The 13,597-nt window shown below is 43.5% G+C and overlaps 1 protein-coding gene across 1 annotated transcript in view; it reads right to left on the reverse strand.

Moving 5' to 3' along the window:
• AFG1L (AFG1 like ATPase) overlaps nucleotides 1-13,597 on the reverse strand; it is a 283,959-nt gene that overhangs the window by 239,469 nt on the left and 30,893 nt on the right. The window contains exon 3 of the mRNA XM_033936142.1: nucleotides 8,636-8,687. Within this exon, the coding sequence (XP_033792033.1) occupies nucleotides 8,636-8,687 (52 nt within the window). The remainder of the gene's footprint in view (nucleotides 1-8,635; nucleotides 8,688-13,597) is intronic.

Here is a 13,597-nt window from a genome sequence, read left to right on the forward strand (position 1 = left end):
GGATGGGTCAGAGTTGGCCCAAAAGTTATTCGCAATTTTTCAATATTCGCAGGCCAGCTCTGCCCGCTGCAAATATTGAGGGAGGAGTGTACATACATAATACAGATTGGTATACCAAATTACATACATCTATATGGGTTTTTTGTTTGTTGGGGGGGAAGGGTTATCTGCAGCTTCTTCAATTTTTTTCTTCAAACAGGCCCTTTGTAAGGTACACTGGAAAGGCATTCCTGAACTGAAGTTTCCAGATCCAACACTCAAAGCCAATACAACTCAAAGTGTATTGCCACTGTAAATGTTCCCGATAGTGCTGCCCGATTCAGGGAAAAAATTTCGATTCGATTCATCCTATTGAATCAATTTTTCGATTCGATTTTCCTGCCCAATTGGGTGTTTTTTTCAAACATCCTGGTGGGTTTATTTTATAGCCTCTTCACCCTTTTATAGCCTTTTCTGGATGAAACATCAAAGGCACAAAAAGCTGCTGTAGCCATGAACTTTCTAGTAGTGAACTAGTCTTTAAATAATTGCTGAAAATGTCTTTTAAATGATCTTGAGGAAGGAACAGTTCATAGTCTGATAATTATTTTAGCAAAGATTTAAAATAAATGGATATAACAGACACAAGAATCCTGAAAAAAGACAACGAGAGCACCCCATCAGCCCAAGCCCTAGCCAATTTTTTTAAAAACAATATCACAGACCTAAGAACAACTCTACCCACACCCACAAACGATATCCTCCACTATCTTGAACCCCACGACCAGAATACCAGAGCAGACATGATCTGGGACCACTTCGAATTCCCAAATTGGCATCAGTTCCTAAATTTATTCAACAAATACAACAAATCAAACTGCCTACTCGATGAATGTCCCCCTAAAATCATGACAATTGCCCCTCCAGAATTCAAAATGTAACTATTCACTTGGCTAACAACGGCCCTTACAAACGGAACACTAAACAAAGACATGGGTCACATACTGATTACACCTATCCCCAAAGATCAGAAAACCTCTACAGCACTGACATCCAACTACAGACCCATAGCAAGCATTCCCCTCTTCACTAAACTACTAGAAGGATTGGTCAATCTCCAACTAGTAAACTACCTAGACAAATTTAACATCCTCAGCGAACATCAATCAGGTTTCAGGAAAGGGCATAGCACAGAAACTGTCATAGCCTCCATACTAAACCACCTCTATGATCTATTCAGCAAAGGCAAAAGCGCACTGATTCTGCAACTAGACCTTAGCAGTGCGTTCAACCTAGTAGACCACGAAATCATGCTATTGTGCCTTGATGCAATGGGAGTCTCGGGAAAGGTAAAGAAATGGTTTCAAGAATTCCTAACAAACAGATCCTACCGATCAATGGAACTCACTCCAATCCATGGAAAAACCCGTCAGGGGTACCCCAAGGCTCCTCTCTATCACCTACATTATTCAACATCTACAAAGCATCCTTAGGTCACCGACTACAAAAATTAAACTTAAAGCACTACATATACACAGACGATATATCCATCCTAATCCCCTTAAATGACATCTCAACTGAAACTATAGACAACCTCTCACACATTATGATAGAAATCGAAAAATGGACCACCAACTTCAAACTGAAAATAAACACAGAGAAAACAAGTCTTCTTGGCAAGCCCCAATGACAAAATAACGAGAACATCACTAAAAATAAACGACCACGAATAAAAACCATAAAAATTCTGGGTATCACACTAGACACATACTTGACCATGGCTGACCACACAAACTTAACAGTGAGGAAATGTTTTTATACATTATGGAAGCTAAGGACTATTAAAAAATACTTTGACATAACATCCTTCAGGTTACTGGTACAATCGCTGATCCTATCCATCCTGGACTACTGCAACATTGTCTACCTGGGTATCCCACAAATAAACAATAAAGAAACTGAGATTAGTGCAAACACTGCAGTTCGCCTATTCTTCGGACTGAGAAAAAACGACCACATTAGCCCATAATTAAGGTGACCATACGTCCCGTTTTCGGGCCGATTGTTCCGTTGTCCCAACCCACCGCTTCGGGACACCAAAAATGTCCCGTTTTCAGGGACAGCATCCCGAAGCTGTGGCGGGGACACCAGGACAGCCGATAACTTTCCCTCCCTGCCGCGCAGATTGAAAACCTGGGCCGCCGCCGCTGCTTCTTGTTCTTCCCAATGTCAATTTTGACATCAGAGAGGAAGTTCGGGGCCAGCCAATCGCTGCCTGACTGGCCCAAACTTCCTCTCAGACATCAAAATTGACGTCGGAAGAAGCCAAGAAGCATTGGCTGCGTCCCAGCGTTTCAATCGGCGCAGCAGGGAGGCAGACAGGCAAGCAGTGGCGGTACACGGGCCTGCGGGTGGGCAGGGGGTTGAATCGCGCGGGGGGGGGGTAGAATCTGTGGGTGGGGGTGGTGAATCAAGCACTGGAAAGAGGGAAGGAGGCAGGCAGGCAGGCTGGCTTCGGGGAAGGGACAAAGGCAAGAGAAGACATAGGAAGGGGACACTAGGGACTCAGTACAGAGGCACTGGGGGCACTATGGACATGGGAAGGAGGCACTGGGGGCACTAAGGACACAGGACAGGCACTGGAGGCATTATGGACATGGGAAGGAGGCATTGGGGGCACTATGCACATGGGAAGGAGCACTGGGGGCACTAGGGACACAGGACAGAGGCACTGGGGGGCACTAAGGACATAGGAAGGAAGGAGGGAGGGAATAGAAAGGGACAATTGTTGGGCCTAAGTAAAGAAAGAAAGAAAGGATACACAGTAAGAAGGAAATACAACCAGAGACTCATGAAATCACCAGACAGCAAAGGTAGGAAAAACGATTTTATTTTCAATTTAGTGATCAAAACGTGTCAGTTTTGAGAATTTATATCTGCTGTCTATATTTTGCACTATATTTGTCTATTTTTCTATAGTTACTGAGGTGACATTGCATATTTTAAAGTCATTTGCCTTGAGATCTTTGAAACCCCCCCAAATATAAATGATAATTAACATTTTCTCTGCGTATAGTTTGCTTTGTAGTTTTTTTTTAATTTTAAGGTTACCATTATGAATTAATATGAAGACAAAAAAGGAGTGGTAAAAGAGGAAAAAGAGATAGCAGACAGGTTAAATAAGTTCTTCACGTCAGTCTTCACGAGGGAGGACACATCCAATATTCCGGAACCGGAGGACATCGTAAATGGGGATCGGGATGAAAAGCTGGTCCAACTAGAGGTAAGCCAAGAGGATGTCCTCAGGCAGATAGACAGACTAAAGAGCGACAAATCACCAGGTCCAGACGGCATTCACCCAAGGGTACTCAAGGAACTAAGAAACGTAATAGCAGAGCCACTTCGCCAAATATGTAACCTATCCTTAAAAACTGGAGAGATCCCGGAGGATTGGAAAATTGCGAATGTCACACCCATCTTCAAGAAGGGTTCAAGGGGGGACCCGGGGAACTACAGGCCGGTGAGCTTGACCTCGGTCCCGGGAAAAATGATGGAAGCACTGATTAAGGACAGTATCTGTGAACACATAGAAAACAATGGACAGCTAAAGTCGAGCCAGCACGGCTTCTGCAAGGGTAGGTCATGCCTCACAAACTTATTGTACTTCTTTGAGGGGGTAAACAGACAGGTGGATAAAGGGGTATCCATTGACATCATTTACCTTGACTTTCAAAAAGCCTTTGACAAGGTACCGCACGAAAGACTGCTTAAAAAGCTGTGGAGACACGGGGTGCAAGGGGAGGTCCACCGATGGATCAAAAACTGGCTGGCGGACAGGAAACAGAGGGTTGGAGTGAAGGGCCATTACTCGGACTGGCATGGGGTCACGAGCGGAGTTCCGCAGGGGTCGGTGCTGGGACCGCTCCTGTTCAATATATTTATTAATGACCTGGAGGCAGGAACAAATTGCGAAGTTATTAAATTTGCGGATGACACCAAACTCTACCGCAGGGTTGATACCATGGAAGACTGCGAAGATCTGCAAAAGGACCTAACGACGCTAGAAAAATGGGCCAAAAAATGGCAAATGAACTTTAATGTAGGGAAATGCAAGGTCATGCATGTAGGGAAAAAGAACCCGATGTTCAGCTACAAAATGGGAGGATCACTGCTAGGGGTAAGTAACCTTGAAAGAGACCTGGGAGTGATGGTGGACACGTCTTTGAAGGCGTCGGCACAGTGCGCCACAGCCTCAAGAAAAGCAAACAAAATGTTGGGTATCATTAAGAAGGGTATCACGACCAGGACAAAGGAGGTCATCCTGCCACTGTATCGTGCAATGGTGCGACCGCATCTGGAGTACTGTGTCCAATATTGGTCGCCGTACCTCAAAAAGGACATGGCGGTACTTGAGAGAGTCCAGAGAAGAGCAACTAAACTGATAAGAGGTATGGAAAACCTCTCATATACTGACAGACTGAAAAAGCTGGGGCTGTTCTCCCTGGAAAAGCGGAGACTTAGAGGAGACATGATAGAAACCTTCAAGATCCTGAAGGGTATAGAAAAAGTAGACAGGGACAGATTTTTCAGATTACGGGTAACCACAAGTACAAGGGGGCACTCGGAAAAACTAAAAGGAGACAGGTTTAAAACAAATGCCAGAAAGTTCTTTTTCACCCAGAGGGTGGTGGACACATGGAACGCGCTTCCGGAGGCTGTGATAGGCCGGAGCACGTTACAAGGCTTCAAAGAAGGTTTGGATAGGTTCCTAGAGGATAAAGGAATTGAGGGGTACAGATAAGAGTAGCGGTAGGTTATAGGGATAGTCTGGGACCACTGCTTAGGCAATGGGCCTGATGGGCCGCCGCGGGAGCGGACCGCTGGGCGAGATGGACCTCTGGTCTGCCTCAGCGGAGGCAACTTCTTATGTTCTTATGTTCTTATGATATATTATGTGTACATGAAAAATGAATGGAAGAAATTGGGGGCAGGATTGGGGGCGGGGTTAGGGCAGGGTTGAGGCGGGGCTTAGGCAGGATTGGGGTGGGGCTATGGTGGGATTGGGGGCGGGACTGACAATTAATAGATATCCCCTTTTGATGAAAAAAAATAAATGGTCACGTTACCCATACTACAAAAAACTGCAATGGCTACCAATAGAAGCGCGAATACAGTTCAAATTTGCATGCATCTGCTTCAAACAAATCTGAGGCCTAGCAGCTTCATACCTGCAAACACACTTCACTCTACACAACCCCACACGAACAACCAGAAACAAAAACATCTTCGCCTATCCTAAAATCACTGGCTGCAAATACAAATCTTTCCTTGACAGAACCTTCATGTTCCAAGCTAACAATCCTGGCTGGGAAACTACATAAATAAAACCAGACAGTCCTACAACGCATTCTGAAAATCAATCAAAACCACTCTGTTTGACAAATTCATCACCTAAACAGACCGACCTTTGCTCACCACGCTTTTCTCCCTACAAACCCGAAGCAATCTCTCAGGCAACCCCTCTCACTTCCCTCCCCTTACAACCCCTCTTATTTTTCCTCCCCTTACTATACCCTTTTCTTCTGTAACATTCCCCCTCATGCATTTGTAATTCGCTGAATGTCCAGCCTTCTTTTGATGTGAACCGCCTAGAAGTCGTCTGACTATGGCGGTATAGAAAAATAAAGTTATTATTATTATTATAAGCAGAATATGGAATATGTGCTTACCAAAAGAGCAATGTTCGGGCTTCTCTGTTTGGAGGAGCAGAAGCATAAGAACAAGAGCTGTAAGAACACTTGAGGGCAGACAACTAGTGAATGGTGCTGATGTTAAGTTCTGTCAAATCCAGGACGTATCCATTTTTCTAGGAGCTACTTGAACTGATAAGGGATTCTTCTAGGTTTTAAATAAAATGTCCTTTATAACTAAGGCAGACTTGCACGGTTTTTGTCTGTATATGGCCGTTTGTGGGAGGATGGGCTGGAGAGGGCTTCCATGGCTGTGAGGGTGCAGATGGGCTGGAGTAGGTTCAGACGGAGATTTCGGCAGTTGGAACCCAAGCACAATACCAGGTAGAGCTTTGGATTCTTGCCCAGAAATAGCTAAGAAGAAAAAATTGAAATTGAAGTCAGGTTGGGCAGACTGGATGGACCATTCGGGTCTTTATCTGCTGTCATCTACTATGTTACTATGTTAAAGGTACCTTAATACACTCATTTGGCAGTGTTTCAAAATCATGGAGTTCAAAAAAGTTCTGAATAAGATTCCTCATTTTGATGGGCAATACCTGCCCCATCTGTCTTATGAAGCCAGTAAAAGAAAGACTCTCAAGCAAATATGTGCATCATTGAAAAGGTGGTGAAGGAGCTGAAGGTACACTGTAGGACTCTTCTGCTGAATACTCTGAGTGATGGAGATATCTGAAACAGACAGATCAAAGTACTCCCTTGTAGGTGTACATCGATGAGAGAATAAACTGTGTGTTGAGGTGATGCAGGAGATAAATCTATTATCGATGATGTGTGTGTCGAATGGGCTCGTGCCAACTCCAATGCTGAGGAAAGGCCAGATCTCCTCCTGAAGAGACAGTGTTGGTACCAAAAGAAACAGGCATGGAAGCAGTCTGCTATACTGGCTGGTGTGGAGTGGGAGACCTTGATGTTTAGGTATGCCTCTGCGATGGAGAATGATCATCTGGGTGTCAACGCTTACTATGTGTCGATGTTTGGGAGGATGCAGTGATATGTCTAGAAGGGAAAGAATGTTTGTGTTTTGTTAGCTTTCTTATGTGCTGCATCCTTCAACGGCCAAGGCATGATGTAGAGCAGTGGTTCCCAACCCTGTCCTGGAGGACCACTAAGCCATTCGGGTTTTCAGGATAGCCCTAATGAATATGCATGAGAGAAATCTGCATATAATGGAGGTGTAAGACATGCAAATATACCGTACTCCATGCAAATTCATTAGGCCTATCTTGAAAACACAACTGGCCTAGTGGTCCTCCAGGACAGGGTTAGTAACCACTGATGTAGAGTCCTGACACTGTAAGGAGCCTGTTGCTTGATGTTCAAGATGTGGTGTCACAGATACTAGGGTCACATGAGGCTAAGCATCAGGTTCCAAATCTTCAGCAATGCGTAATGTTGATGCTGATGCAATACCAAATAATTTTTCAAATTGTAGTTTGCAGCTTTTAAGTGACCTCTTTTGCATAGAGAGACCGGACACAGGTAATGTCCTGATATTCAAGACTGAGGCACTGGGCACACCAATTATGTGGATCAGAGCCTGAAATGGTCTTAAAGCCGCTCAACACCTATTTTGACATGGAGGGGAAAGCATTTGAAGCAAAGTCAAAAGGTCAATGGCCCGGGGAGCTCAAGTGAAAAAGAATCCAAAAATGATTGATATTCCCGGGAAGAAAAGAGGGCTTGAATTGGCCCGAAGGCCAAAAAGTAAAAAGTTGAACAGATCAAAACAAAGTCAGTAGGAATATAGGAAAATGCTAAAAGAAAAAAAAAGTATGACTAAAAGAATGAAAAATGAAGACAAGAAGTCACCAAAAAACTGAAAAGCTTGACATGTTGAAGACAACACCAAAGACACAGCTTCTCAGCTCTGCAGAAAATTAATAACTGCAGGTCCTGCAAGCCAAGATAGGGTGGGAAGGCACTGGCACACGCATAGTACAGGTGCTGCCTTAAAAATTTTAAGTGACAGTGCACTTGGTAGGGGATTCTGTGGATGACATCACCCACATAATAACATAAGAATTGCCGTTGCTGGGTCAGACCAGTGGTCCATCATGCCCACGGCGGCCTCCAGGTCAAAGACCAGTGCTCTAAAATGAGTCCAGCTTCGCCTGTGTATGTCCCAGTTTAGCAGGAACTTGTCCAGCTTAATTTTGAAACCCTGGAGGGCGTTTTCCCTTACAATAGACTCCGGAAGAGCGTTCCAGCTCTCCACCACTCTCTGGGTGAAGAAGAGCTTCCCTACGTTTGTACGTAATCTATCCCCTTTCAACTTTAGAGAGTGTCCTCTCGTTCTCCCTACCTTGGAGAGGGTGAACAGTCTGTCTTTATTTACTAAGTCTATTCCCTTCAGTGAAAATATTATGCCTGCTTATCCTCGGAGAAGATAGAAGTACAAAGGATCAATAGGAAACCATCAGACCAACGCAAGGGGAAGGATGTGGAGGGAGCAGAGCTCATGGAATTCTTTCCAGCCCTTAATGTTACCCCAGTTGTTAGTGCAGCACCCAATACCCAACCCAATATCCAACACTCTATTTACCCTTAGATCTCTCTAATACTCTTTTATCTACCAAATGTTATCTAAAACCCATAATTTCACCCTATTCTTATCTCCTAAAGACCTCCACTTCCCTTTGGTAACTCTTTACCCATCATATATTACCTTAAAAATTCTATGTCATCGTTTATTCTATTCCTTCAAATTTTGAATGTAATTTTTGTTTTAGTTTGGATGTAATCCGCCTTGAACCGCAAGGTAATGGCGGAATAGAAATCACTAATGTAATTTAATGCAGCTATACACTTGTACATGGCAGTATCTTCCTGAACCCTTTGATCAATTTCTGTAAAGCTTCTCTAAACGCAGGTTCTTAAGGTTTTTGCCATCCACAGTAACTTACCAACATCTCCAAAAACATACAGGCCTTTCGGAGGCTTGCGTCTCATGAAAAGCTGAAAACAAACAGCAGAAAGAAGGGTTAGCTAATGGAAAGAATGTCAATATCACTGTCAGAAAGCCATCATCATTCTTTCCCCACTGCAATTTGTGCCATATACTAGCAGTATTCCAGCACCACTGCTTACTGATCCCTAACCCTCTTAACCATCAGTCCATGATGTGGTCCAACTTGTATTTGTTTACTCTATCCCTGGACCACAGCAGTACATCTAGAATAAAGCCCAACCAGTGTCCATCTCCACAGAGGCATCTGCCCTCTCGTGGGTCACATAGATGTGTCTATCCAGCAAGTCAAATCCAGCACTGTAGTTGCAGCCTGTTTCCTGCTGCAGTGCCCCTTGGGGCAGATAGTGGAAAAATAGAAATACTAGGTCCTTACCTCGGTAATCTTCTTTCGTGTAGATGTGTCTAGTGGTCCTGAACTCCACTTCCTTCCCAGGGAGCTGTTCCTGCCCCCTCAGTTTGTACAAAAGCAATTAAGTTGCTCTGTAATAAGACATAACAGGAAGAGGGAAAATGGGGAAAAATCCCAGACACTACAATTTTGTTCTGCTCTGTAATAAACATAACATTATACCATTCAAACTTATGCAACCAATACCAAATATATATAGAGCTCGAAGCTATTCGCATGACCTGCTAGCAAGCAGACTTAAACCAAAATGTATGGTCATGATGATTTACCTATGCATCATATCTCTTTTTCACAGCTTCTCTGAGAGACAGAAAATTCTTCCAGTCCAGATTGATCCTCAGGCAGAAGACAGGCAAAGCCCGTAAACCGGGTGAGGCTTCAAGACCACTAGACACATCTACAAGAAAGAAGATTACTGAGTTAAGAACCTAATCTTTCTTTCTAGTACAGTGTGTCTAGTGGTTCTGAATGCTAGGAACATACCAAAGCAGTCCCCAGAGTCTAAGGCGGGCCCGCTAAGCCTGCCTTCAAAAAGGAGGACCCGAAAGTCACACCTTTGTTGGCTGCTATATCCATCCTATAGAACCTGATAAAAGGTATGAAGGGTAGACCATGTAACTGTTCTACAAATCTCCTCAAGCAAGATAATCCTGGTCTCTGTCCAAGTGGAGTGCGCTTTCAACACAATCAATGACTGTTTACCCAGCCCACATACACAGAGGAAATGGCCATTTTAATCCATCTCTAAAATCGAGGCTCTAGATGCCAGCATCCCTTTCTTGCCATGACTGGTCAGAACAAAAAAGTGATCAGAAAAGCGAAACTCATTGGTAACTTCAAGGTACTGAAGAAGCACTCACTTGACATCCAGCAAATGCAACGCGTTATCCTTTTTTTAGACCCCGTGAGATGAAAAGTGAGCAAATGGACTTACTGATTGATATGGAAGGATGAGACTACTTTCAGCAAGAATGACAGAATCATGTGTAAGGAGAGCCCTTCTTCAGTGATCCTAAGGAATGTCTCCCTGCAGGAAAGAGCTTATAACTTGGAAACCCATCTCGCCAACATAATCACCACCAGGAACACTGTCTTGACTGTAAGATCCAAAAGGTAAGCCTCCCCTAAGGGCTCATACAGAAGAGTACCAAGACCTTCCAACCCAATGTTAAGGTTCCAGGAAGGGAAAAGTGAATGCACTGGAGGGTGCAACCACACAGCCCCTTTAATGAACTGGGTGACATCTGGGTGAGATGCCAAGGAGCCTCTTTCCCCCTCCCCCAAGCTTGGAAACAGGAAAGACCTGCTGTCTGCCCTTTCAGAGAACCTACCAACAGCCCCTTCTGAAGTCCCTCCTGCAAAAAGTCCAGGACTACTGAAATCAGAGCTTGCAAGGGCTCTACATCCTTCACGGCACACCAGCACTGAAAGGACTTCCAGTCCTTAGCAAAGGCTGCCACCATGGACTGCTTCTGAGCGACATAGTGATGACTACGTCTGAATAACCCTTGCTTGTCAGGGCCACCTGCTCAAAAGCTATGCCTTAAGCCCAAAGTGTTCTGGATTAGAGAACGACACGGGGACAAATTTTTCTCCGTCCCCGCAGGAACTCAATTTCCCCGTCCCCGCAAGTTTTGTCGCTGTCCCTGTCTCATTCCTGTAAGCTCAGCCTTAACTGCACAAACCTCAAACATACTTATAATTTTAATAATAATAATAACTTTATTTTTGTATACCGCAGTACCACAACAGTTCAGAGCGGTTTACAGAGGAAGAGACTGTACACAGACAGCGATGTTACATACAACACATTCAGATTAGCTTAGCAAGTCGAGAGTAGTCAGATATATCCGGAGGCATATCAGAGATACAAGGCAGGGAAGGAGTCAGAGAAATTTATCAAAGAGATAGGTTTTAATTAATTTCCTGAAGTTTTGGTAGGAGGGTGCATTTGAAATGAGGGTGGTTAGACATTTATTCAGTTTGCCTGCTTGGAATGACAGAGATCTATCAAGGAATCTCTTGTAGATATAGCCCTTTAAGGACGGGAAGGCAAACAGGTAGGCATTACGTTTGCGGGTGGGGCCTGAAAATTCAAAATGGTGCGACAGGTAAATTGGGGATGAGCTTGTTAAGGTTTTGAAGCAGAGGCAAGCAAACTTGAAGATGATCCTTGCCTCCATCGGCAGCCAGTGCAGTTTTCTGTAATACGGGCTTACATGATCCGATTTTTTGAGACAGTAGATGAGGCGAACGGCAGCATTCTGTACGATTTAATGGTTTTCTTAAAGGATCCCAGGTATATAATGTTGCAGTAATCTAAAATGCTTAAGATTAGTGATTGGACCAGCAGTCGAAAGGAGAGGAAGTCAAAGTAGTGTTTGATGGTGCGAAGTTTCCAGAGGGTACAAAAGTATTTTTTAACCTGAGCATTAGTATGGTCTTCGAAAGTCAGGCATCAGTCCAGGATGACTCCAAGGATTTTGATAGTAGAGTTAATTGGGTAGTTTAACCCGTTTAATTTCAAAGAGGTATTTGTTAACTTGTAGGTAGGACTTGCCAAGAAAATCTTGGTTTTTTCTGGGTTTGAGGCTTGTGCAGATGAGGACCCAGCTTGCAGGAATGGGGCAGGGACAGGAAAAGAACTCGCCGGGACGGGATGGAAAAATGAGTCATTTCTCAATATCCTTCCAGACCCGACATGGTCCGTGTTTCAGCTTCAGAAATTAAGCCTGCCTCAGGGGCGCATATGAAGATCCAATCAATGTCGCTGAAACGCCTTATCAGAAGGAAAAATACGTAATGGTGTAAAGTAAAATAGCAATAGTATATGTTGCTCGTGTTTATGCAGCCACAGAGCTCTAGTAATAATAATAATAATTTCATTCTTATATACCGCCAAAGCCATAGTAGTTTGAAGCGGTTTACAATAAGAAGAGCTGGACAATCAGCGAAATAGTCACAATGAAAAGTCGTCGAGTACATGTAAGCAGAATACAGAGCTAAGGGTTTAAGAGTTCTAGGTTACAATCAGTTAAACAAGTTTGTTTTTACTAGTTTTCTACAACTCAGATAGGATGAGGAGTGTTTAATGATGTTACCCAGCCAATCGTTCTGTTGATCTGCTTGGAAAGCAAAAGTTCTATATCGACAGGCCTTTATTGTTGGGTGGCTAAACATATGAACTCTGTGTGTAGGTCTGATGGAGCAATCCAAGTTAAAATGGGAAACCAGGTATATGGGGGCCAAATCTAGAATAGATTTGAAACAAAGACAAGTAAATTTGAACAACATTCTTGCTTCCAGGGGCAGCCAATGAAGTTTTTGATAGTAGGGGGTTATATGTTCACATTTTTTTATACTAAAAATCAGTCGAACTGCCGAATTTTAAATAATTTGGAGTCTTTGAATGGTTTTATAAACTTTTTTTAGTTTAATTTCGTTTTCTTGAAAAACCCCAAGTAAATGATGCTACAACAGTCGAGCATGCTTAAAATGGAAGATTGCGAAAATCATGAAAGGGATCCAAGATGGCGGCGGGTGGCTGAATTTCAGAAGCGTCTCGTGAGCGTTCGGTAGAATTTTGAAATTCTACTTTATTGTACCTGCTCAGCTTTGTTTGAGAGTTTCCCCATGCCTAAGAGGAGAGGGAGAAGTGCCGTTGGAGCCTCGTGGCGCTCTGAAAATCCTCCTCCTCTCACTATTGAGAAGCTCTTGAATGGGCTTCAGAGGGAGTCGACAGCTTCAGGGAATCGCCCGCAGGACTCGGCGATACAGAGTGATGCCGCAAGGATCCCTGGGCTAGAGATTATGCTGAGCCCTGAAGCGAGAGACACTCCTCTGGTGTACACTAGCTCGCTGCGGGTTTCAGGCGCATCCAATGAGGCAGTGTCTGTAACCCAAGAGACTTGTTTATCAGCGAGCTATGACACGGATCTACTGAAAGACTTTTTGAGTTTGGAGAGTGATACTACGGTTAGAACATCGAGGAAGAGGGAGGCACAACAAGACCCAAAACCTACAAACTTGGGAGGTGAGGTTTCTTCTTTCATGGTTGAAAAACCCACTGAAATCACAATGGAGTCTCTCTGGGACCTAGTTGTTAAATTGGGAAACTCATTGAATCCACAAATTAAAGTGCTGGAAATGAAAATTGATAAACAGGAACAAGAACTCACTGTATTACAATCAGAAATGACCTCAGTTAAAACTATTTCTTAAAAAAGTGAAATTGAAATAATAGGGGTCAAACAAGTACAAGAAACTGTGATTAAAGATTGTATTAATATTAGGCGGAAACTGGAAATGATTGAAAATGGCTATCGTGCCAACAATTTGCGATTTCTAAATTTCCCTAGGGTTCTTTCTATGTCCCCTAGGGAAATGTTAAAAAAATATTTCATGGAGATTTTTTTAATTTCAGAAGAATTAATTCCACCAGTCACACAAGTATTTTATTTGCCTGATAGAAAATTGGACCAGCAATTG

The sequence above is a fragment of the Geotrypetes seraphini genome, chromosome 3 (genome assembly GCF_902459505.1).
Source record: "Geotrypetes seraphini chromosome 3, aGeoSer1.1, whole genome shotgun sequence".
In the NCBI taxonomy this organism is placed as follows: Eukaryota; Metazoa; Chordata; class Amphibia; order Gymnophiona; family Dermophiidae; genus Geotrypetes; species Geotrypetes seraphini.